The sequence below is a fragment of the Urtica dioica genome, chromosome 12, assembly GCF_054948205.1.
Source record: "Urtica dioica subsp. dioica isolate 48M chromosome 12, U.dioica_male_clone48M_v1_H2, whole genome shotgun sequence".
Taxonomy (NCBI): domain Eukaryota; kingdom Viridiplantae; phylum Streptophyta; class Magnoliopsida; order Rosales; family Urticaceae; genus Urtica; species Urtica dioica.
The window spans coordinates 17,603,663-17,631,402 of NC_142767.1; the positions used below are offsets into that span (position 1 = coordinate 17,603,663).

Consider the following 27,740-nt stretch of genomic DNA (forward strand, 5'->3'; position numbering starts at 1 on the left):
GTATTACTGCCCTAGTGGGCTGGGCTGAATGAAAACGTGGGCTAAATATTTTTGCCCAAATGAACTAAATGAAAAAGAAAAAGTGGGCTATTGATGAACTTATTAACTTCATAAGTGTACTCTTTTATTTTAAAGGTATAACAATCTTCATTGGTTTGAACGTTCAATGAATGTATTAACTCTATTGCTCCACTTCTTATATAAAATATTTACGTACACACCAATGTCATTATGAACTTGATAACTTTTTTTTACAAAAAAATAAACTATATATACACGTAAATAAATAAAACTAAAAAAACTACAAATATGTGTCGGGTAGAAATATATTTATATACACATATTTTTATATATATATATATATATATATATATATATATATATATATTTATATAATATGTGTATTGGCCACTTTATTTCCGTTCGGTTTTTCATCGGCACGTCGAATTTTCATCGAAAACGGCATTTCACTTGCCTTTTTCCACAATTTTTCCGTTCGGTTTTTCATCGGCATGACGAATTTCCGTAAATCAGGAGGCTCGAAACGGCAACGAAAACGGCATTTTTTTCCTTGGTATTTTATATAATTGTCCTTAGTATTTACATACGTTAATATTGAGAAATATATGTTAGTTTTGGTAAATGACTAATTTATCAAAATAAACGAAAAATTGGCTAATTTATTATAATCAAATTTGAAATTGGCTAAACAGCTACGTTACCCTACTTAATCTCTTAGATCATGTATTTCTGTCCCTTTTAACAAAAATTACATCTAGCACTAAATTTTTAACTTTTATACCAAAAATATTGTCTTAGTCAACTTAATTCAAATTCCAAAAATACCCAATTACATTTTTCGTTTGGTTTTTTCTTGTATTATGAGTTTGACTTTTTAGTTTCATATGCAACCATTGCCGAAGCTTTATTTCAAGCATTCTTTGGAGTATGTTTTTAGGGCTTAATTGGTGACAGAATATTCGTTAAGCTAATATGGTGACAAACAAGTTATTAACAAAAGTCACAGCTTATTAATGGCTTATATGCCGAGGAATCATTAAGTGAAAGGTTGTCTAAATTAGCTTTTATGCTTGTATGTTTGGTGTCGGTCAAGCTCAATATCCAGGCGATCTATCAGTGCAATGACATTGTGGTATGAAGAAAATACCTCAAGACTCACTTTTAATTTTTAATCTTTTGAACTATTGCTCAGTTTCGAGCTTCTTTCAGGGTAAATTATAGGATAACTAGGGAGCGACAAGTTCAAAATTTTAGTCGAGTTGTTCAATACTTTTTAAGTTGGCAAGCCATCAAGAGAAAACATTTCCAAAATTTAATGGAAATGGAATATTTTAAATTTTGAAGAATTATCTCGTATTTGTGGAATTCTTATCGTTAAAATATGTTTTTTATCCGATGTAAAAAATACATATAGTACCAATTTTTATGTTTAATACTTGAAATATTGTCTTAATCAATTTAATTTCAATTCCAAGACTACCCTTCTACATTTTTCATTTGTTTTTGTTACTCATTTTGTAAGTTAAACATTTTCATTTCATATGAACCATCATTGGAGCATTATATCGAGCTTCTTCCGGAATATAATTTTAAAGCTTGTCCGGTGTCATATTGTTCTTCGGGGCTTGTCTTATTACAAACAAGTTGTTACATGTATTTTTGTCTAGTTTGGTCGAGTTCGTCCATATTCTCTAAGTCGGGTAACCATCAATAGAAAAGTATTTCAAATTATAATAAAAAATAATAATAATTTTAGAATTTTGAGAATTAGCCGGTATTTGAAGTTCCTATCGCGTAAACTGGTATTTTTGTCCATTTTATATATTTTGTATCGTTCACTTGCAGTAGTTTAAACTTGTGAAAGAAGTAAGCTTCTCAAACCTAGAAATTAGGCTAATTCTTTTCCCATCCTTTAATAGTAGCAGAAATTCACGGCCAAGGGTCGACCCTGACTTATAAACCTACTTGTTTCCTCGTCATGATAATCACGCCCCACATTCTAATGATAAAATAAATACACAAATGAAAGCAAGGAACGAGAGTAAACTACTCACCTTCACGAAGGTTCGATTCGGATTGTTTCCTCGCCCTTGCAAAAACTCCGACTCGTCGATGCAACCAAAAGGCAGCATTGCAGCGGGGTTGAGGAGGTGCTGATAACGGTCACAAGTGAGATTGTCGGCAAAATGCGTTGATCTCACTCGCAAAAGTACGAGCCTAATGAATTAAGGAAACGATAAAAACAAAAAACAAAAACTAATGTTTCGCCGTGTTGAGTATTATATATGCGAACGCCTTCTTTACACCAATTTGATACATATATATATATATATATATATATATATATATATATATATATATATATGCTCTTTAATGTTTTTTTACCTAAGCTTCAATCGATGGATAGCCGATTGCACGTTTGAGTAAAGTTGAGATCATTAATCATGTACACTCAATGCTACAACCTAAGAAGGGGTTTGAGTTCCAACATTCTTGGACTTATATCCAATGCTATGAAAAAGCGATTTCACATTAACTAAACGTATCCGCTCCTATTTTAGCTATGTTATTGACGTTCTTTAAGAGGTTGCTGTTTTAGCATCGGGTTCAGTGATATATGCATTTGAAACAAGCATGGTCACTGATAAAATTAAAATTTGTAAGATCTCTTATGATACATCATAATTTACCCACATTTACCTCATCTTTGATATTACAGATCAAACGCTTCACTCGCTAACTCTTCATTAGAATTTAAAGTTTAACAAACTCATTCCATATTTCATAATTACGAGTGATGATAACGAAAATTCAATGATTTGGTTACAATTTTCTTGCCTTTTTTTCATTCTTACAATATCAGTGTATATTTTGATTTTTTGTGATTTTTCTTTATTTTTGTCAAAATTTCATGTCATTTATTTTGCTTCATTTTCAGATATTTTGACACTTTAACTTAAATAAAAGTATTATGATAATTTTAATTTAATTTTATCCCATATTTTCCTTTTTGTTAGAATGCATTTAATTTGTTACAACTTCATTGTCCTTGTTCGGAATTTTTATTTCTATGCTTGCTGCTGCATTTTTTTTTTTTTTTGCATATTCATATTTTTTACAATATAAGTAAAATATTTACATTTTAAATAATTATGTGCGCCGTAATTAAATTTATATGCTACGTAATTTTAAATTTTTATTATTTTTACTATATTTCAATTTACATTAAACCTTGTTTGACATAATTGTTTCTAAGATTTTCTGACATTGTTCGACATATTTCCGATGAATTAAAAAAATGATTACTTATGACAATTAGAAATGAATTCAATTGTTTTCTTCAACAATCTTCGACATGAAAATTCAAAAACACTTCGTTTTCTGCATCTCTTTTTAGTTCAAAAATTATTTTCAAATAGTGTATGAAATGAGACAAGAATAGTGTATTAAAAAGTATATGACATGGTCAATGCAGGTGAAATCGGAGCCGTAGTTTTTATTATTATTTTGTTTTCGTTTTACTATTGCTTTTTTTTTTTTTTTTTTTTTTGTCGTCTCACTTAATCGTTTATTAAATTTAGTTTTCATTTCATATCAATCTATTGCTTTTGCAAAATAGCCATAGTTTCATTTGTTTGGTAAAATAGCCATCTCTCAAAAACTTTAACCAGATGATTGAATTGGCTTCGTCCTCATCGACGGAATCGGCTTCACTCTCGCCGCCGGGGGAATCAACTTCGTCCTCATCGGCGGAATCGGCTTCGTCCTCCTCGACCACCACTCCCTCCGCGATCTCGCCGCCCTCGCCGTCTCCGTCATCGCCGCCTCCGGTGACGACGTTGCTCGGAGAATCGTCTTCGAAGAAGGCGCCCTAAGACCGTCGAGTCTTCTCCCGCAGCGATCCGGTTTCGCCGCCGCCGCCGTCGGAGCGATCGGGAACATCGCGAGCGTCGAGGACGCAAGAATCGCGTCGCCGAAGAAGGAGATGTTTCGGTTCTGCTTCAGATCCTCGATTTCCAGATTGTCATTAAATTTAATCCTGCATCGATTTATTTTAATCCAGCCGTCATAAACCTTACATTATGTCTTTATAGTTCGTTGTGATTAAATTTAATACAACTTAGATTAATCTTATTTTGACTAGTTTGCTTATAGTTGACAAACTATGACTATTTTACAAAAGCTTAAGTTCTATTTGGCTATATAGCCGCTTGACCCCGATCTTTAATTACTTTGAATATATTTTTGTTTTTTTATTTATTAATTTTATGCCGCCTCGGTTATATATCCGCGGGCCTTCAGTGATACAAGTTACAATCCTAGAAATCGTGTTTTTTTTTTCCCAGAGAGAGAGAGAGAGAGAGATTTTTAATGGGCCCTTTAAGAAACCAATATTGTTCAGAGCTTCGGATTTTGTTTTCATTAGACGGATATTTGGGGCAATTGCCATCATCAAGCCTTCAATGTGTATGTGACTAATAGCTGGAGTGAAAATTACCGAGCTACCTAATTTTAAAACACAATCTCGCTGATATCTTACTTCTCATTGTTATTTTGAATATAATATTTTTTATAGTTTCTGGAAAAAGATAATGTTCTTAAGTTAGACGTCACAAAAATTGGATCACATCGTTACCCGCTAAAAATATGTAGAATTTGAGGGGTCTGTAAGGGTTTATATCTCACATAGTAAAATATATGTAAATTTTTTTTTTGAGATAACTGAATATCTTCAATTAAAATTATAATCAAATTATTTAAATATTAAATATATAATTCAACTCATTTGTAATTTTTTCACAATATGGCGCATATATATTAAACTAAAATTTTAATATTAGCATATCTAACTGAAAACGTATTCATTTTAATCTCTGGTTAAATGTCAATTATTACTATTATTTATATATCGCCAAATATTATTGATTTTGTAATACATATCTATCTATATATATACATATGAATTTTTTTTTTAAAGTAGAATGTATAAGGTACATTTGTTATCATATTGTAAATTAAAAAAAAAAAGTATGATACCAACTATAAATTTGATTTGAAGAGTTTAAAAATATAATTAAAATCTCGGAGTAAAATTTCATCATAACGAGGATCAGGAGGAATTCTTTCGCACTATATCCATTATTTTGAACAGCCAAATTAATAAAATGAATGCTAAAATAGCCCTATCTTCTTCTGCTCACCAAAAAGAAATGCAATAAATAAGATAAATGCTAAGACCAACCAAAGAATAATGTGATATCGTTCATGGCTATATATGAACCCCACGTGAGTTATGACTCACTCTAAGCTAGGACCATAACAATTGGACTTGGTATATGCATTTAAGACAAAACAAATCATTTTGTTTTCAATTATTTGAAAGAACAAAAAAAAAAAAACTACCTGTCGTTATCCAATTCATAATAAATTAAACAATTTTCCGCCATTTTTTTAACGAAAAAAACTGCGATTGTGAATGAAATAGATCGGATGCAATTTCCTATGCAAATTATGAATACCAGAGAGATTCAAAGCCGCTAATCAATTAATATATTGCACCCAGAAAAATAATTAATAAGCAAATTAGTGGACATATCCACGTGAACAATTGTGGACGACCCTTCCGAATCGCAAGCAGAGCTTAAATTCATTTAATAGCATCCCTCTTCAATTATTTCATACGCCAAGCAGTTACTAATTAATTCACCACTTGTTCCATGACCTAATAAATCTAACGCAAACAAAATAATAATAATAATAATAATAATAATATAAAGTTATAAACGCGTCAATATGAACTTCTAAATTTACCGATGCATATGCATTTATTACAAAGTAGCAATGTACAACACAAGCAGAAATTCTGCTTTTTCCTCTTTCCATCGAGTTTTTTTTTTTCTTTGTTCACACATTTTTATCACAAGACATGAAAGTAAATGCAGAACAACATGTGTCCACAAAGAGGCTGCAACAAATTATCAGCCACAGTAGTAGAGGAATAATACATACATATATATAATATATCATATTGTTGACTCTACACGACACGTAAAAGTAAAAATAAAAGGCAACAGAAACAAAGACACTTATCAAACGAACGAACCAGATATTAATCAATCAATAATCAAATCAATTAATACCTTAAAAAAAGAAGAAGAAAAAAACTTCTTCATCAGTATGATCAATCATGCCCTAATTTTCCCGGCATTCTTCACGTTCATGGACGCCGTGTAACAACCCGAAACCATCCTCCACGCCGACCTCTTCACCGCCGGAAAGCACAGCGTCGACGTCGGAGACGACGACGATCCCCTCGCCGGAATCTCGCCGGAATATCCGTCCCTGGCGGAGGAGCCGTGGCTGGACCACGAAGCCGACGAGGACGAAGATGAGAACGAGCCGCCACGTGTCCGGCTCCGGCTCGCCCTCGTGAGGATAGAGCTCACGAAGAGGTCGAGCCTAGGCTTGAAGTCCCTTCTCTTCCCGGAGCCGCCGCCGGAGCCGGCGGCTCCGGCGGCGTAAGACGGCGGCGGAGTGAGGGGTGGGATTAGAGAGGAGGGTTGGTCGAAGAGAGGGTGTTTCGGCGTCCCGGGATGAGACTCCCAGAGGAACGGAACGGCTCCGGCGGCTTCGCCGTAGTAGACTCGGCACGAAGAGTTCGGCTTCGAGGTTTCGCGAGAGACCACTCTTGATAAGCTCCGCTTGTGAGTACTGTGATTTGGCTCGCCTTCGTAGCTTGGCATGGTGATATAATATGATATATTGGATCTGAAGAAAAGAAGAAAGAAGGAAAGAAAAAAACTTTCACAAGATCCGAAGACGAACCTGATATTATGGGGTATATTAAATGAATAGTAATAATATGTCTATATATATATATGTGTATGTGTGTGTGTGTGTGTGTAGAGAGAGAGAGAGAGAGAGAGAGAGAGAGAGAGAGATGGTCTTGACTTGGTGTATATGTTTATTATGTGTGTGAGTGAGTGCAATATATAATGGACATTAAATTAAGGTTTCCAAGGCAATGGAGTGAGATTAAGTATTAATGCATGAGAACAAAATTGTGTGCGTGATATGAAATCATGCGTAGAGTTAAACCCGGGAAGGATTTTGGCGCTCAAGATATAGCAAGTGTACGTAACTCATTGATTGGGAGGGTTATTAATAGAATTATTATTTTCAATTAAGTGGGGACTTTGTTTTTTGCGGATATTTGAGGACACAAAACTTGACCACACAAGCTAGGATATGATGATGATATCTATTATTAATACAAAGGAGTAGTAGTAGCTAGGCAGAGGGTAGTAGCTAGAGAGATATTTCTGAACGTGTGTGTATATATCATGAATGAATGAGCGATGTTTGATTAATTAGTTGATGTGGAACATAGTTTGATGAGAGAGTTAGCTCGATGACTATAACAAGCAAGTTTCGGAGTTAGCTCGATGACTATAACAAGCAAGTTTCGTTGAGAGAGAGAGAGAGAGAGAGAGAGAGAGAGTAATGACATGCGACAGAATACCGATGAGGGTAGCCATGTGTAATAATTTGGACCATTCGATTGAATTTTGATATGATCATGAGTCTAATTAATCAATGACGCAAAAACGGTTGAGGCTGTGATAGCTAGGGCTTCACAAAACCGTAATAAATAGAACTTGTCTTGAAGCATGACTCCACCAAAAAAAAAAAAACGATTTTGCTAACTAGCTTGGATAATATTATACTTCATATAACATGGTTCGTACGTGGTAAAAATTAAGTGAAAAATTATCATAGTCTTTCATTTTAAAAGAATAAAAAAAACGTAGTAGATGGTGAGTGTTAGATATTATATAAAAGAAAAATATACACATGCCCATCAATTTCGTTTTCCTTTCATTAATAAGTTGAGTCTATATTCCACGTAGTAGTTTTTGGCCCACAAGAGTTATACTGGGGCTGGTTCAAGAAATAAATTGTGAAAGAGAAGTGGCCTAGAGAGTTACTGTGTAGAAATACTATCTACATAGGACCACAAGTTATGGTGCTCTCTCTCTCTCTCTCTCTCTCTCTCTCTCTCTCTCTCTCTCTCTCACACACACACATTGAAGAGATGTTGGTAAGTTTAAGGCTTTTTTGTGATCCTAATAAATCAGGCTCATTGATAAAGTTTGATTAAATTTTTTGCAAGTACAAGATTTTTTGAGCTAAAAGTATATACACTTGTTAAGGTACAGTTTTGCATGGTCGGTTGGAGAGTGATTAATTCACGTTTCTGATAAGTAACGTCGCTAAATAGTGTATCCCACGTGAATATTCTAATGGTGATTATGAAACACAACCATTAAAACATTGAAGTTAAATGGTCCAGTGAAGTCCATCGGTTACACGTACCTATTAGCTTACTTTTACTAGTAAGAACATAATAAATCACTTTTTATTCCTTATGAACAGTACTTTATTTGATCAGAACAAAAAACCCTTTATAGAATTAGATTGGGTGGTAAACTCCTCCGTGTTAAAGACTAATTACCGCTTGAGAGGTGAATGATTCAACTCTTCATCAGTATGAATATATATTATGTTAAAGTTTTTTTTTTTTTGGGCTGTATATGTGCCAAAGTTTATTCATTCATATTCATTATGATGTCTTAAAATATTTTTTTTTTCTATAAAAGTTTTTTTTCTTGTAAAATATAGAATGAAAGAGTGAATTATGTACAGGGCCTACTAGAGAGCCTTAGGGGGCGGAGAGTTACACAAGTATCTCATTTGTATATAGTAATTTAAAGAGTATCTCATGTTTTTAAACTTTCCATATATACATATATTTTATTTTATTTTTGAAGTATTTTTAATTTTGAAAGATTTTTCTCTTATTTCAAATAAAACCTTAAATAGGGAGAAAAAAAAAATCAATTAAAATGTCATCAAAGCAATGAAAATATAATTAAAATAGGTATTTATGAAATAAAAGTAATTAAAGACGTATACGGAGAATTGAATTTGAAAAGAAAAGTACGAGAGGTTATAACCTCTTCTGACAGCCACTCCGACGTCAAACCTTTTTTTTTAAACAAGACATCAAACTTTTTTTTAATACCAATATTGGTATTAGGTTATACCTATCAAACATACCAGGTCGCGTGAGATTCATCTAATTATCAATTAAAATATAAAATATCACGATATACTTGTTACGAGAAGACAAGATATGTGTGTTACTACGAGAGACATGTATATAAACTATATTTTAATTGAAAGTAGCCACTATTTCAAATTATTTATAAAAAAAAACGCTAAGCTCGATCAAACTAAAGACATCTTAAAGTACATGAGTCCCCAAGACTACTCAAGCTTTTTGAGATTGTCGTCAAAAAGATGATAGCCCGAGCTCATTAATGAATAAATGATGCAAAAGTTCAACTAATTGAGCTAATCAATGGAGAGACAACGCTCGACTAGTCTCAGCTACTTGAGTTTATTAATGAAGAGGCGAGACCAAATGTTTGAGATCGTCAATGAAGACTCAGATCACCACCGACTGCGACTCCAATAATGCTTTTGCTGCATGAATTAGATGGTTGTTGACGTGGTTTTCACCGGAGTCAACAATCACGAATTTCAGTAAGAAAATCTTATTTATTTAAAGATTATATGGGCTAAGTTCCTGTCTTGGGATTATGAATCTTCGTGTAAAATAGATTAAAAAATTATTCTAAAACAAAGAACGTACGTAAAAACAGAGGTTATAACCAAAATAAAAACAATGAGCATGAGTTCAAGAAAATATGAGATTATGTTTTTTATTGATCTTGTAAGAATGAGCTAAGTCTCCCGGCCCTTTCTTCGGACCGTATTGTTACATCTATATTTATAATGGTAATCTAACGTTCAAGTAATAAATTCAGATATAAACGTTCATATTTACATTCATTCATTGAAATGTAACGTGTTTCTTTTTTATTACATCGGTTATAAATGTTAAATCTAATTTGAATCTCCTTTATTCCTCCAGGTTGTCATGTCTAGTACAGTACTCGGCGAGCTTAACATCAAACTGGCTTTCGACATTAAGCCGTGTTATCAAACTGATCTTATCTTTAGTTAACTTCGTCATCGAGTCCTTTGCTTTGTTTCTTCACCTCTCTTTATTTGAGCCTTCGCACTTGAGCCTGAGTCGTTGGGCCTTTTAAGTGAACAAAATCCAATTCCAACATCTCCTTAATAACATTGCACCACGTGACGAAAGTGGCCACATATATATATATATATATATATATATGAGATTTGTAACTAACTAGGTCACCTTAAACATGTGATTTTGGATCTAGTCTATGTTTGATAATGTAGTCGCGTTTTGTGGTGAACTCAGAATGTCGTGTTTTCATAACTTCATATGATAGTCGACATTCACATTTGTTATTATTCCGAGTCTCCGACTACATTTTTAGCATATTTCACTGTTAACGATACTTTACGTAGTCAACCAAACTATGTAGCCTCTATTTTCAAGCTGTTTTAAAGGACACGTATTAGGTGTATATAAGGAAATTAAGTGGTTTAAGTACATGTTTAGTTAAAATTGTAGATGTAGTTATCTACATTTTCAATATTGGGCCGTGGTTTTATTTTCGAAATGGATATTATAATGTTCTCAAGTATTAATTCGAATTTTTAATTGCTCTCGATCGACATACGAGCAATAGAGCAATTGAATGTTGAATTATTAAGAAGAGTATGTCATTGTCACAAATGTTTAAACGTGAAGTACTATATGCAAAACGTTAATATGAAAGCACCAAAACGACAACCAGAAAACAAGTACTAAATATATACTGCAAATTCTATCAAGTCATAAAGGAAATGTTACATATATAGCTGGACTGCAGTACAATTCAACCTCCGCCAATAAATCACGTCAGTATTTTAATTCATGGAAATTAACTATAGTATTTATTTTCAAACTTGATCCTTTAAACACGTCATTTGTTTTTTTTTATTCCATAGATAACTGTGTATTATAGTGTTTTTAAAGTGATATATCTAAAAATTATGGGTGTAATCGGGTTGGGTTAGTCGGATTTTTCATGTGCTATCAATCCGAACCGCTACAATTAATTTTTAAGTTTTAAAACTCAAACCAACCCGATTGAAAGGTAAAATCAAACCAAACCAACCCAAAAATAATCGGATTGGTTTTTTTGGATTATAATTATCAACAAATGACTTTATAGCTCGCATAAAATCATATATGTATATTATATATAATACGTTATGTTAAATAAAATCAAAATTTTACTTATCTTCAAAAAGTTTACATATTAAAATAAAAATTACGCATTTTATTAATTACTAAATCTTCATGTATTTGCAAATAATAAAATATAATACTGAGTATTTTTTATTTAATTATAATATTATTTAAAAAATGATATTTTTTTAACAATAGTACATATAAATATTTGCAATCTAAAAAAAATTAAGGGATTAACACCATTGGGTTGGTTTGGTTCAACTTAATCTCACAACTATTAAAAAAAAAAAAAAAACCAAACCAGCCCCAAAAAATTGCGGTTTGGGTTGGTTACAACCCAAACTTCATCGGATTTTAATGGGACGATTTAAAAAAAATGCGGTTTGATTTGGATGATCGGGTTGTTCGGTTTGATGGTTTTCATGAACACCCATACTAAAAAGTGATTATTTTAAATCTTTTCATAAATGAAACCGTAAACAGTAAATAAATTTAAACAAAGCCCAAATGAATAAATAAATATTTTGAAAAATGTGTAAGCATTAAGAGAAATATATGTTTTCAGATTCAATATGCTATTTTAGTGATAAAAACTTCAGATACGTTATTATTGTGATAAATTTCAACAACATACTACACATGTAATTTCCACCATTACGCCATTACTCAAGGCTCCACTGGTTGCATGACCAATTAACGAGTACATTTAGTAAATAACAAAATAATAACAAACCATCCAATAACCGACATATCACAATTCTTATTTAAATAATGCTAATGTTTAGTTCCTATTTTTTGTTGGTAAATTTCAATTTCATTCTGTTAGGAATTTGGTTCCGTTAAATTTCTATGAGAAAGTTCTCAAAGTTAAATATGGATTGTAATTTACGTATTACATACTAACATTTTTAGTTGCGATTTTTATGGCACTTATATGTTTAAGTTTTATAATATGACGCATGAATTTGCATTTACATAAGCATGATTGCAAAACCAAATATTCATTCAAATATTGGCATCGTTTGGCATACATTTGTTTTAATAAAAAAACGCTTTTTTTTTAAAAACTGACAGGTGTTTGGTAAGCTGTTTATAAAACAGTTGTTCCTGATAACAAAAGTTGATTTTGCGTTTGGTAAAATAAATATATTATAGTAAAAAGACTAAAATAGACATAAAATAAATATTTAACAGTGCTATGGATAATCACGTGGGGATATTAAAGTAATTTTATATCATACAAAAACGTTTTTTCTAAAAGCTAAGATTCCTAACTTTTGTGACTCATGTACAATTTTTAAAATCGTTTTTGAAATTTTTTCTAAAAACTGTTTTACCAAACAGTAAGATTGCATTTTAGTTTTTGCTAACAGCAAAAACAGGCTTAAAAAAGTTGAGCCAAACACGCCCATTAACATAATATGCTAAATTCAACGTAATAAAATATCAATTTCACTGGAAGATGAATTTGTTAATGACAGAGCAAGAAGACGTTTTAAAGGGAGAAGTATTGGGAGTGCATGAGAAGTTGATAGCTTTGCTGAATGTAGAGTTGACTGTGGAAAACCATAGAAATAATTTTACGAAAATCATGTGGATTATTGTTTCAATTTGTGTATGGATTTAGATGAAAATGTGAGATGAGTTGGTTATTATGCTAGCTTTGTGTGATATTATTTCGCTAAATGTATAAGATCTTGATAAGAAATGTATTTGATTGTGTTGAATTTAGTTATATTAATTAGGCTATGGTGTTCTATTTGAATCTACATATATATATATATATATATATATATATATATATATATATATATATATATATATATATATATATATATATAGCATATCGTTTATATTTGAAAATTAACCATAAAGCACAAATTTATAACATGAATACCCTTCTTATTAATTAATGAAAACAATGCATACAGCCATGAAAAAATAATAATTAACTTTAAAATAGCAAAATGATTGTCCGTTTTACATTATCAAATTCAAATTTCCATAAAAAAAAATAGAGAAAAGAAATCCCTAAATCTTCCATACTATCCCTCGAAAATTTGTAAACTTGAAGGTACCTCAAAATTATAAACCATTTATTTTTTGTAATTCATAACTCGTATATAGTGGTTAATATTGTCCCAACACATCCTGAAAATTACACATATAATGAGCCAAAAATTTATCACGCACATTAAATTGAATAGAAATGTCTAAGAAGAAGAGAGACTAAAAATAAAGAGAACAGAAACAACATATGAACTTGTTTGTAATGGTTTATACAAACATCGCCTAATATTATAATTATTTTCCTTTTCAGCTTTAGGGTAATTTGTTTGAAGAAGAAGAAGAAGAAGTTCAAAAATAAAATATTAACTGAAATCTTAAAGGTATATATGCCCTAAAAAATAAAGTCCGATTTTTATTTTTAAATTAATATGGCTAAGTAAAGTATTAAATTTTTATAATTGTAACTAGGCCATCTCTTAAAAAATGAGAAATATTGACTATTTTACAATGTTAAAGTTTGAAGTGGCGTGATTCGTATGAATTTTCAAAAATTGGAATGGATAATTAGTTTATATTTATACTTTCTAGAATTCAAATTCAACTTAAGTTGTTGAAATTAGACATATATATTCACTGTAATTTGAGTTTTAAGAATGTTGTTAGTTGACAACTAGTAAACTTAAACCTATATCAAACTGAAAATTTTAGTCACTTTTGTACGTTTTTACTTTTTATACTGTTAGGCCAACTTTAAAAGGAAAGGAAGGACTTTTGCTATTAATGGCCTGAACAATTTGTTCAAAATCCTTTTCGCTGTATTTAATTTATTAGCTATGTTTGATATAAATAAAGTTGATAAAAGGTTCTACTACACTATACTATACGACAATATATTGGGGCATTAACTATAACTAGTTATATATGGTTCCTGGTACGTACGTAAAAGGTTTGTTGAACGAGTCATACGTTACGTTACGGTAGTCTATTTAATCATATTTTAAGTTTTTAACCACTTCAAAAATACTAAAGGACAAGTCTCCATATGCAAACATCTTGGAGATATTATTTATGGCTTAAAAGAAATATTGAGACTGAAAGTTGATAAGATTTGGTCATGATATTTCTGGAGCGTAATCAACGGAAGCTGAAAGCCAAAACCACATGCATTTCATAAAAAAAGAACATCTTTTTTAGCGCTCTTTGGTTTGATACAAAGCAAAGTTCCTTTAGTTATATCACTTTTATGTGGTTGTCCTTTCTTTACATTTTCCTTTTCGATTTAGTAAAAATAAATTCAAAACAGACAAATTCACACTGAAATTTGAGGTTTCCTATTTATTTTATTTTATTTTTTGTTTTTTATACAACTTAAACAAAATATTGAGTTACAACTTATCCCTGTCCCACCCCAACTACAATTTTGTTGATCAACCCCGTACCACAACTGTATTTTTTGCAGGATGCATAGGAGAGGGAAAAAAAACCCATTACCGGTGATGAACCGATGTGTATTAAAAAAGCAGATAAATAAAAATAAATTTCAATGTACATATATATGATTCAGTAATAAAAATCAACATTATACAAAATTATAAAAATTCATAGTTATATAATATAAAAACTGTATGAAATAGCCAAAGGGCTATTTTCAATTAAAATCGTAGACTAATTATTTAGATATTAAATATATATAATTTTATGTCTAGGTATATGTCATTTATATTAAACTGAAGGTATATGTCTGATATTTCTAGAAATAGATGGGATAAATATCGCATTTCGATTAAACACGATGGATACTCTTGATATTTTCTCATTTTTAAATCACTATTTCCATACTCTAATTGAGATTACGTTTTGATTTTGCAGGCTCGAATATGGAACTCCCCGGGCATATATCAGAGTTGATTCTAAACAAGTTAGAGTCATCCGTTAATTACTTGCAATTCGCTGCCACGTGGAATTCTGTATCAAAACTCGCACCACCATCGTTGGAGCACCAAGTTCCGAAGCTTCTGGTTCAAAAAGATGAAGAGAACAAGTTTGACGTGTACGACGTTGCCTCTGTAAAGTTCACAGGTTTGAAGCAATTTGTGCCACCAAACACACGCTTCTGCGGCTCTTCATTGGGGTGGCTGGTTTACGTGAACAAGGACTTCACTGTCACGCTCCAAAAATCATGTTTTCGTGTCGAAGACGATCAAGATTCAGCTCTGATCGACTATCATACACCTCCCGAGCATATTAGAAATAGATTATCTGGATCAATCTGCTTTCAAGAAGTCGGCATATGGACATTGTCCAGCCGATTACTACATTCTTAACACTGTGCTAACGGCGGATCCAATACTGAGTCGAAAAGATTGTGTAGAGGCTGTGACATATGGTAAATTAGACGATTTGGCTTTCTTGAAACTCGCCACAGACACGTCTTGGAATGAAATAAAAAACAAGGAACGCCATTGTTTTTGCTACATCTTGTATCATAGAAACCGAATCTACGCCGTCAATAGCTTCAACAGACTAGTTCGTTTCGACGTTCCACAAGGAAATGATCCCGTCGTGATCAGTGAAATAGTACCCAAGTCCAAAATCGAAAAATTTAGAAGATATAAGCACTATCTTGTTAGTTCTCTTGGAGGAGAACTTTTGCTTGTGGTAAAATTGTTCTCGTATGCAATTCAAAGGGATTATAAGTTTTTTTTTATCGGGTGACTAGAGGCTTCGAAATCTACAAATTAGATATTGCGGCCGGTCAGTGGTTGGAGATCACAAGCATCGGAAAAGATGTGTCCTTGTTCCTTGGTGACAATACTTCATTGTGTGTTTTTGGCTTCGAGCTCATTCAGGTGTGAACCGAATTGCATTTACTTCACCCAAGACATGGATAATGTGATGCAATGGGACTTTTACACATTGTCCGATTGCGGGATGTACGATTTGGATACCAAGATCTTTAAGGTGCACATTCGTCTAAACTCGATTCTTATCGAGGGTAGGTGTAAACAACCACCCGTTTGGGTTGTACCGGTACCTCGTGTCTAGAATATTCCGACAGAATTATGAGTTCTTTTATTCAAGTTCTAACATTGCTTTTGTTCTACGTTCTTTTTTTTCATTTGGACCTCAATTTAAATTCATTTTGCATATGCACAAGCGTTCTTTTGGTCTGCATTTTTCCTTTATTGACTATGTTATAACTTTAGCCTATCACGAAGAATAATGCAGACCACTAATTTTTATCCCCAACATGAAAGTAATTACGAATTTCAACAAGAGCAAAAATGCAAGCAATTCTAAAAATTAAAATATCAATTTAAATCATAAAATAATTGCGCGTCATCATAGTTAAAACATATATATTGGACTTACAATTGAAAATTTTAGTAAAAGTGTAGTCTTCAATAATTTAAAACTAATTACTTCTGGTGTTTATAGATTTCGAGCGAGAAAAAATCACACAAAGAGCTTTTGATCGTGACGACGAGAGTTTGATTAGGCTACTCAACCAGATTAAGAGAGCATACTTCATCTATCAATATATTGACTCTTAAAATACTATTCAATTGATCTTATCATTCATCATCTAATAACTTCTTCAAAATATATACATGAAAAAGTTGATAGTTGTTTTCGGGAAAAGGACCGAGTTCACTACTGAAAACTGAACTTTTATATCTTTCATACATCTAAAAAAACATATGTTGCCTAGGAAGAAGGAATCGAAATCTTTAGAACATATTTGCTAATCATGACTGTAATGTGCATAAACTGTTTTTATGAGATTCCTGTCAAAAAATAATTTTAAAAATATTTAAGCACATGGATCTCCACAGATTTATACGAATAAAGATCACTTTTGTTAGTTTTTTTTTTTTTTTTTTTTTATCAGAGTTCTCTTTTTATTATTGTTTAATATTCTTAGTGGATAAATATATAATAGGTCATCTCCAGCACTCGAAAATAATATATTTAAAATAAAAAAAACTTATCAAACAAGAATATACAAATAAAAAAAATTGTATTATGATTAAGTTTCAAATTCTAAAATATAATATGATAAAAACATGATCACAAATGAAATTACAACAAAAATGGAGGGTTAACATACTTTTTAAAGTTACACATATATTCAACAAAACCGTGTGTCTTCATTTGTGTCATCGCATCTTTCAGGATCATCATGGTCTCATATCTATACGCATAGAAAATAAACTTTTTCATATCCGAAACTCGGATATGAAGAATGACAATTAAAGTCGCATTATAAAAGATTGGATGATACAAACATAAGATCTAAGAATTAATTATATTTTTGTCTCATAAACTATAACACTTTTAACGAGTGACTCCCTAAACTTTTAAAACTGCATTATTGCTCCTTTATGTGAAACCCCATTTCATTAATAATCCTTGTGTCAAATTTGTCGTCAAAATGGACGGAAAATGGCCACATGTCAACTAAAAAAAGGGGGGTATTAAGGTAAATTTAATATTAAAATATTTTTAAAAAACCGAATAAAAAATATCATCTTCTTTCTCCTTCTTCTTCGACAAACTTGGATAAAAAAAGTAGTAAAAGTTAAGCCAAACAACAGCTCCGACAATATCGATATCGCTGGGCCTCAATTCCTCGGAAGCATCTCGACCACGGTGCGGTGAAGCCTCCTTCCCAGATCTTTGTCCTCTTCGATGCTCAGAATCTTGATATCGAACTCCGAGAACACTCAAGATTAATCAACCTTGATTTTAAAATAATTTTTTTAAAAAAATCCTATCTCTTTACACAGCGGAAAAGAAAATCTAGAATCGCAGAGAGTGTTTACGATTTCGTGTCGAGGCGCGGCGTGAATCGTAGATCTGCATTAGCACGCAAATGTGGTTTTGTGGCCGAGACGAGGAAGATTTTCGAGGTCCTCTCACCGCGGCGGTGGAGATGATGAGGACGATCTGAGAGTGAAGAGAGGGATTTTGACAGAGGAGCAAGGCAATGTCAGAGAGATCACCTATATGGGTTAGGGCATCTGTTGATAATATTGTTCGTGGTGTATTTACATGTGTATGTATGTATTTACTAGAGACAACTTGTTTTTCAACATTTTTTCTCATTATAGAACAAATAAAAATTATTAAAAAAAAGTAGGTTATATAGTTTAGGGAGGGCATTATTATACTTTCCGTCGTTTTAGTTATCATATGACAGTCACATTACAATTAAACCGGATTTTAGACGAAAACTTTAACAGAAGGACTAAACAACAATTCAGGTTTAACATGAAGGGGTGAAAAAGCAATTTTAAAAGTTTCGGGAGTTACTTGTTAAAGATGCAATAGTTCAAGGAGAAAAAATATAATTAACCCAAAATCTAAATATGGATGAAACCGAGGAGAGAAAAAAAAATAGCTATCATTATTTTTTAATAAGATATAACATCTTATATTAGGATATGGACAGAGTCATTGTGCATCCGAGGGAGCTATAACTCCCTTAATTTTTTTTTTACACTTTTAGTTAGGTTTTAATTTAATTTTTCTATCATAAAAATTAGTTCCTCTTCATTTTTTTCATATTAACATTCCCTAGTTTATATCTTGCTAGAATGCGTTGTAGTTATAGTTCTAAGCCATCCCTATATTTCTCAAACGAATAAATTACAGCTATCACATACATAAACAATAACCTTCCCGTATATCCTATGAATTATTTCGACATATAAATTATTTTTCGACAACAGAAAGCAAAAGTTATCGCGTTTCTTTATTTTTTCCTTCACATTTTATCACTTTTACTTTACAAAAAAAAGCACTATTGAAAAAAGAAACTACTTTCATATGAATAATATCAAAATAAGAAATAAAAATAAATTAAAGTCACCTAATAAAAGTCCATCATAGCCTCAACCACCAAAGCATATTGCACAAAGCACACCCTTTTTTTTTTCTTCCTTCTGAAACCGCAATTCACGCTGATTCCCCAAAAGAAAAAAAAACAGTCAAGAGTCAACGACGACACATTATTCCCTAATCCCTATTCGCAGCCCGTAATACGTGTGAACACCACACACAAAACTCAACCAATAATAAACATCCACGTCAACATTCTTTTTTCACCACTGCCGAGTTGACTCGGCATCCCCACTCACTACTCACTTTCTTACCGACCGAGTCACAACTCGCTCGCTTTCTCCGACACCATGATCACCATCCCATCATCCTCGATATCACGTAAATTCGGTAACCCCTTTCACTTTTATCATCCCCATTATTTAAAAAATAATAATAATAATTATTAATTTCCTTTTTTTTTTCGGGTCCCAAAAAAAAAGTACAATTCACTAGACCTTATATATATAAAACCCTCAGATCGTGAAACACTTTCCTTAGTCTCACATGGCTGACCCGAGCCTGAGTTCACCGACCGAGGTGGTTCCCGGGACGCCGGGCATTAAAGAACTAAGGTTTGATCAGCTAATTGGGCCTGAGTGTGACCCGAGCCCAGGCCCGAGTCCGAGGCCCGGGATAAGGAGGGTCAGTTTGCGAGCCGAGATCGACACTTCGCCGCCTTTTGGGTCCGTTAAAGAGGCCGTGACCCGCTTCGGCGGACACGGCCCGTGGATCAACCCGCTTTACAAGTACGGAGATCATAACTACGTAAGGCTCTTTTTTTTTTTTTTTTTTTGGTCTGATTTGCATTGCATGGCTTCTTGTGGTATTGTATTATAGTATATGTACATATATAATGATGCTAAATATGGCCAAGGGAAAAACGAATTCAAGTCCAATAATTCAAGCATTATTTGAAATTTTATAGTACTAAAGGGTAGTGTAAGAGCATTGTTGCGAATTGTTGTACTGCCTTGTTTTTTTTTTTTTTTTTTTTTTTTTGGTGTACTGATTTTTTTTTTCCCATGGTCACGTTTAATTGTTGATGAGCTGAGCAATAATAGCTGCACCAGAGCTAGCAGTTACTAGTAGGTTCATTTTTGGTAACGGCCTTAGAGTGTAGATTCGTAGATAATTTTTTTGGATTAATATAGATCGGAGGAACACATTTAATGATTTATTTTTCTGTTTTCCTTATCTATCCTGCAATAAATAGCTGGTGTCCATGCTGAGAAACACGCTCAGCTGCCTTTGTCCTTTTGGTTTTTATTTTTTTATATATGCTTCAGATGTCAAATGATCAAGGCTATATATTATTATATTAATTTGATCACTTCGCTGTATTTATCATAGCATTTATGGTTAAATATAATATGTTAATTTCCTGTTATATACGCACCCGTGATTTCGTATTCATGGCAAATGAAGTATATTGGAAAACAATACCCCACGCTAAATCTTATCCATTGATTTTGTTCCCCCGTTTAAAAGTTAGTAATAAAACTAACAATATACAGTCAAGGAAGCTCTTTTTTATAACAATTAATTATTGGTTAAATAATGAGTACTTCATAAAATTATGGACAGCGTGGTTTTGTCTGATTTGAATTTTGCTTTGCTAGCTCTTTCCCATTTTTCTAGGAAACCAATGTATTATTTTTTTTACTATAAAGTATAATTCCTCTTAAATTCATCTATTTTTTTTTAATCTTCAAATAACTTATACAATTCATGTGTACTTGTGATGACTAGAACGGCGAAGAAGAGTTTGACATAAAGAAAGTGGAGGAACAAACAGCAGAGCTGGAGAAGGACCTAATTGTAAAAGAACTTGAAACACTCGACGTTCTTGAAGAACTGACCACAACGAAAAGGATCGTGGAAGAGCTTAAGAGGCAACTCCAAAAGGAGACTCTCAAATGCTTAAAATCAGTCCCACAACAACAACAACAACAACAAAACCTAACTTTGCTGATCAGTCCTCAGACCAAAGAAATGACCAGAAACGCCTCAACCAAACCTCCTACGCCGGAAATACTATTATCAGAGCTGAAGCGAGCGAGAGTGGGCCTCGGAAAAACCATAACCGACCTCGGAGCGATTCAAAACTCCGTCGAGTCTTTAACGACGAAGATGAGGAAAGAGAAAGAGTTCATCGAAAGGACGCGAGAAAAGCTAACAGCCGGGGACGAAGGCACGTTAGCTTATTTTCGCTTTTTTTTACTTTCAGTCCTTTTCCATTTGAATTTATCTAATGAATTTTAAACTGGTTATATTTATTTATTTTCGTAATCTTTGATTTATCGATTTACAATATAATTATCTCTAAAACATCTAATTTTACTATAATTTTTTTTTTTAATTTACGTCGAACTATTCTAAAATTAAATTTTGATCCCTCATAATTTTTCTTTCTTTTACTTTTGCCCTTAAATATTTAACGAACACAATCGGCCCATATCTCCTGTCTCCGATGATATATATTTTTTTAATTTTTTAAAATTAGAAATTAATGAGTATGAAATTTCCAAATTTTAGTGTGTATATATATATATATTAAATTCTAATTTCTTCTAATATTAAACTCTTAACACATCTTAATTTTACTTTTCTATTTTACTTTGGTTTCAGATCCGGATAATTCCACGGCCGAGGAATGCCTAAAAAGGACGGCGGAGATGCGTTGGATCGCGGCAAAGAAGATGGGCGAGGCGGCGAGAGCAGCCGAGGCGGTGGCTCTAGCCGAGATCACCGCCTTAGGCTTAGGCTCCACACAATTACTCTCCTCCGAGCCGGAGAAGATGAGCTTCAACTTCCAAATCCGCTCGCCTCCGACCACCTCATCGGGCTGGTCGAAGAAACGGCTCGCCCTAGCCGACGCCATGGCCAGGATCGACGAAGCTCACGCCTCCAAGGTCGCCATCATGAGGAAGCTCAAAGAGGCCGGCGAGGAAGTCAGGCTCGGGAAAAAGGCCGTCCAAGAAGCGCTGGACCGAGTCGACTCCGCCGGAAAGAAACAGCTGGCGGCGGAGGACGCGCTGAGCCGGTGGCTCGTCCGCCCGCCGCCGCCGCCGGCTGGCGACAGGCGGTTGGTCAGCGACGCCCGCCACATAGACTACCGCGACGTGGAGGGCTGCGATTACAGGAGGAAGAAGAAGACGACGGTTTCTATGCGTGACGTGCTGAGCAAGAAACAGGTGGCGGGAGAGGAGCAGAATAAGGTGGCGCTGAGCGATATGCTTCAGGCGCTGAGAGACGACTTGGGTACTTTCCCAACGGCTATTAAGGCCGAGAAAGAAGAAGCGAGCGTTGTATCTGAAAATCTTCTTCCGCAGAAGCCGTTGTTGGCGGCGACGCATAGGAAGAGGTTTGGGTTTATACAGATTTCGCTTCCGTTGACGAGTTCAAGGAAGAAGAAGTTGTCGCAACAGAGTATATAAATCTAATACTAGTACTAGATCCGGGGGTTTGATTATATATATATATCTTGGTGTGGTTGATTAAATATATATGGGTTGTATACATGTATCCATATCCATGTTGTTTGTGGATTTTTTTTTTCCCTTCCTCTTCTTCTGTTGTGATCTTCTGAGTGATGCGTGTTTTGTATTGTGGGGTGAGATTTCTAAAAGTCGGGAATCAGGCTTTTGTTCATTTTTAAAAATATATATTCATAAAATTATTTGATGACTTGGTTAATTTTAATTGGAGGGAGACACATAAAAAAAAGGATAAACGTATGGAAAATTCATATTGGTGACGAAAATCATAAAGAGATAGTGTAGAAATTGATGAAATTGAGAAAGAGAACTTGGGACTTGGGAGACAGCTAAAAGAGGTTAGGGTGTAATCAGAAAATAATACAAAACAATAATAAATAGTCAATACATAATAAAAAAACTAAGATTAAAATAACCTTAACTATTCCAGTGGTTTTTTTAAGATTTTAACCTAAGATTAATTTTATTAAAAAAATAACCTAAATTTAAATTAACGCTTTAATTAATTTAATTTATAACGGGTTGGTGGCTATTTTTTTAAATGAAACTTGAATTACTTTATAAAATGAGGACGAATTATTAGCTTGATTGCCCAAACTCACGATGCATTACCGTGAACAATCGAGAAATTGTTAACTAAGAATTGAAAACGTGGAGTGAAATGGACCTTTTTAAACAACTCAACGATCTGCATAGCGGAAGTAATGAAACACAGAGTTACGAGTAATTTGAATAGCACTGACATTATCACAGTGCAAGGAGTCAAAAAAGAAATACCCACGTAAGCGAGTAACCATCTCAACCACACAATCTCAACAGTAATAGAGGCCATGGCGTGATACTACTATTTCGTAGCTGATCAAGAGACAACCACCTGCTTCTTGCTCTTCCAAGAAATAAGAGAGCCGCCCAAGAATATGCAAAATCCAGTGGTAGATGATAAGCATGTTGTATACGTGTTAAACACCTATTTTTCGGCCTCGAGTGACTTTTAGTGTGTTTGATGCATTTTTTCAGTGAATTACAGGTTTGAGAGAGAATTTTGGTGTTAAAGATGTTATTAGGTCATGGCGCGACGTTTCAAGGCAAATTCAAGACAATTCATATATTTTTTGGCAACTTAGAGCGAAACAAGAAACACGGCATCATGTTCTGCACGATTTTAATATTCTGTATTGACAAGTTTGGATAAATTCTCCATACCATTGGATAAAGTTCTCTCTTAGCTTTCTAACTCATTTTTATTTGCGAAAATCGGACATCGGGGCTAAGAGTTATGACCATTTGAAGCATGAGTGCACGCTGGTAAAATCATCTACGCATCGCGCGCCACGCATATGCCCAGATCAGCAACATTAAAATTCGCGATTTTTGAGAGTTTTGAGCCGTCGAATCCCATCTAAGGGTCCATAAGACTCCGAAAACACCTCGCAAACCTACATACACTACTACAAATTTGGTTTTCTGATGCGCATGACTATCAGGTGCGACTAGTCGCATCTAAATGACTTTCAGGTGCGACTAGTCGCACCAGATTGTCAACCCGAAGTATAAAAAATTTATTTTTGCTTTTGAGTATCAGGTGCGACTAGTCGCATCTGATAGTTTAAAATTACTATCAGGTTTGACAAAGTCGCACCTGATTGTTTAAAATTTTAACCGGGCCAATTTTCCCCCTCATTTTTTCATTAAGTTTTAAAAACTGAATGAAAAAACCGAGAGGGAGGGAAAGAGAGATCGAGCGATAGAGAGATGATAAGAGAGCGAGAGAGCGAGACTGAGAAGGGGAGAGACCGAGGGAGAGGACGCACGACCACCAGCACCCGCCCGAGACCCCAGCCCTGTGCGCGCGCCATCCAGCCAGCCACCGAGCCCGAGCGCCACCCGCGTGCGGCCGAGAAGGAACCAGCGCCGCCGCGAGCATGTCGAGGACGCCGTAATCAGAGGAGAGGAGAGCCAATCGGAGATATTCAAGTGAGAATTTCTTTTCCCCAATTTTGAGATTCGATTCTAGGGTTTGGATTGAGGTTTTTCTCTCTGATTGTCTTAGGGTGATTTTGGGCGTGGATTAGTATTTGTTCCGGATTTAATAGTTTAGGAATCGATTCAATGATGTTTGTTCTTGATTTAAACTGAGTTTGCCTTTGATTTGGATCTTGGCCGTGTGATTTGGATCCGGATTAGTGTTTGAACTGCCTCTGTAAATCGACGTGGACAGACCGATATGATTTGAGTTCTTATTTTTGGATATTTTTCATGGATAGTAGACTGTATGAGCTTTCTAAAATGATCAAGAACATGTAAATCCATTGAGCATTGAATGAGTTATGAATTTCCAAAGTTTGTGTTTCGCAGCAGTAAAACGAGATTTCCAGAATTGTAACAGTGAATTACGGGCTGTTTTTGAGATAGTTATTCTTGTCGTATATATGCTTGTAATATCTCGTTAGAAAGCTACATGAGTCTACTTTCATTTGCCGATAGAATCAATCGATTTCAAGTTTTGTAGCTCGAGTTATGATGGCTTAAGCGCTAGTGGGTCAGGCTGTCGGGAATTATCTCTCTCTCTCTCTCTCTCTCTCTCTCTCTCTCTCTCAGTATCCAGAATCTTCACTATAGCAAGATTGTGTGTTTGCCTGCAAAGGTGATCCCCGGAAAAAGACTCATAAGGTTATATATTCTTTTACTTTTTTTAATCTGTTTTCTTCTTTTTCTCAAGCTCTCTTAGATCACATACGATAAATAAACTTTTTTTTACTTTTTTTAATCTGTTTACTTTTTAATCCTTGTCTTATTGTATTCTTTAAACATACTGATTCGTATTTTACCCGTACATGGAAAGAAGGGGTAGTTGAGGCTTTCCATAGATTTAGTGAACTTGCTGTGCTTCATGTTTCCATACAAAGAGCTCACACACTTGTTTCTGACAACATTCCTGGATTGTTTCTAAGCAGGCATTGATACTAGCTCGACTTCTTGGCCAGCGCATTAACATGGATATCATTAAGGTTGACATTGTTTTTCCTATTTCCTGTTCCTTTTTTTGTCTGTATGTAAATCTTAGCTAAGCCTACAGATGTTTTAGTAATTGTTTTCTTTATGATCTAGATTGAGAGCTTGTATCCTGAAGAAATGGGGCCCGGTGTGATGTCTGTTCAAGAGTTTCTGCACAGTGGAGTTCCATTGCTCGACTCAGATATTCAAGAAAGAGTTCGCATGGCTGCCTTGAACGGAAAGGTTCTGCGCTATGTCTGTGTTATCGAGGGCTCAAGGTAAAATCATTCATTATGGTTTTTTTATTTATTTTTATTCTGCGTACAACTTGAAATGAAGGCCTTTCCTATAACGTGAACGAAACTAGACTCGCTTGTTAGGTTCATATTTTTTTTTATTAATTCACTCATACTCTTGATTCACGTTTGGTTAGTAGACTCTGTGACAAGCCCTTGTAACTTCATGGATTTTGCAGAGGAATTCAAACATAAACACAAACACAGGAATACACAAACATAAACAAAACATGATTCTTGTTTATGGTTTGTATGTTTGTATGGAGTGAGGGTCCGTGTTTGCTGATTCGCGTGGTCCGATTTTGATTTTTCTCGCCGTGCGCTCAGCCCCTGCTCATTCTCCGCCGTGCGCTCGCCTCATCCCGAGTCTGCAGGTTAGTGTTTAGTTTAAATTTGTTTTTGTTTTAATTAGTTTTTATATATTGTAATTTATCAATTAGGAATTGTAATTAGTTAATGAAATTAAAATTAAGATTAATAATTGTAATAATGTGATTAGTTTATCAATTAGGAATTGTAATTAGTTAATTGATTAGTAATTGTAATAATGTGATTAGTTTAAATTTGTTTTTGTTTTAATTAGTTTTGATATATTGTAATTTATCAATTAGGAATTGTAATTAGTTAATGAAATTAAAATTAAGATATATTGTAATTTATCAATTAGGAATATAATGAAATTAGTTTTGATTAGTTTTAATATGCTGATTATATATTGTAATATATAATCAGCATATTAATTTTTTTTTAAAAGATAAAGAGCATCAGGTGCGACTAGTCGCACCTGATAGTAGAAGACTTTCAGGTGCGACTAGTCGCACCTGATAGTATAAGACTTTCAGGTGCGACTTGTCGCACCTGATAATCAAGAGGATTATCAGGTGCGGACTTTCGGGTCGACCTTTTAAGTACTTTCAGGTGCGACTTTTGCACTTTCAGGTGCGAAAAAAGTCGCACCTGATGCTATATTTTGTACTAGTGATATACGACTTAGAGCCCACAAAAACACAAGTTTTGCTTATTTTAAATTTTAGTTTTGTTATATGTTACCCTTATAGACCACTAAACACTTGACATAGTTGATTCATCCTAACCCATATGCAACCATTTTTTTTAGTGCATGTTCATGTGGAGAGTCAATCTTGGCGTGAAGATAGTCAATCTTGGCCGAGAGAGAGTTTAACTTGGAATGCACAAAGTCTTTAAGTTGATGCAATATATAAAATAATTATAATAACATTGCATATTTATTAAAAAAGAAAATACAAACTAACAACAACAATTTACATTGCAAACCTGTTTATATTGGCTCGATAGAAGCAAGTGGTGTTCACATTCCACAAATTTTTTTAGTGTTTTCAGTTATCAGGTGTCTACTCTAGATGTTAACTCAGCAATGGCTATTAGAATCACAGGAACTTCATCAGTGACTTCTTCAGATCATCTTCTAACACAATCCTTCATGTATTTTGTTTCTTATTTGATCTAATTGTTAGCAATATTACAGATAATATTGATATAAATAAAAGACAAATTGCATGCACGGAAAAATTACACTTCAATAAATACAAGGAAAACTGGCTAAACCTTGAACCGGAAAACACAAACAAAAAACTGGGAAAAGTCGAGGCCCGTTTGACGGTTTCCTTGAAACTTTTTATCGCCCTCCCACGGGTGCTGGATTTTGTGAGCGAAAGCCTCCCAGGATACAACGACTTCAAGACGAGCTATGCACCACAATACTCGGCTTCGGCGAACTGGAAACTGTGAGAAACTATCACCAAGACAAGAAAAATT

The 27,740-nt window shown here is 33.8% G+C and overlaps 2 protein-coding genes across 2 annotated transcripts; one reads left to right on the forward strand and one right to left on the reverse strand.

Moving 5' to 3' along the window:
- Positions 1-5,815: 5,815 nt before the first annotated feature.
- On the reverse strand, positions 5,816-7,287 carry LOC149379738 (uncharacterized). The gene has a single exon (XM_089603559.1). The coding sequence runs from the start codon at positions 6,762-6,764 to the stop codon at positions 6,207-6,209; it is 558 nt and encodes a 185-aa protein (XP_089459685.1). The 5' UTR covers positions 6,765-7,287; the 3' UTR covers positions 5,816-6,206.
- Positions 7,288-19,640: 12,353 nt separating this feature from the next.
- Positions 19,641-22,840, forward strand: LOC149379739 (WEB family protein (DUF827)). Its single transcript, XM_089603046.1, has 3 exons — positions 19,641-19,921; positions 20,906-21,347; positions 21,785-22,840. The coding sequence occupies exons 1-3, from the start codon at positions 19,661-19,663 to the stop codon at positions 22,591-22,593; spliced, it is 1,512 nt and encodes a 503-aa protein (XP_089459172.1). The 5' UTR covers positions 19,641-19,660; the 3' UTR covers positions 22,594-22,840.
- Positions 22,841-27,740: the final 4,900 nt, after the last annotated feature.

Coding starts and splice junctions, on each gene's coding strand:
- LOC149379738 (XM_089603559.1), bottom strand. CDS start 6,764: ATGCCAAGCTACGAAGGCGAGCCAAATCACAGTACTCACAAGCGGAGC.
- LOC149379739 (XM_089603046.1), top strand. CDS start 19,661: ATGGCTGACCCGAGCCTGAGTTCACCGACCGAGGTGGTTCCCGGGACG. Junction 19,922..20,905: donor AGTACGGAGATCATAACTAC/GTAAGGCTCTTT, acceptor TGTGATGACTAG/AACGGCGAAGAAGAGTTTGA. Junction 21,348..21,784: donor GCTAACAGCCGGGGACGAAG/GCACGTTAGCTT, acceptor CTTTGGTTTCAG/ATCCGGATAATTCCACGGCC.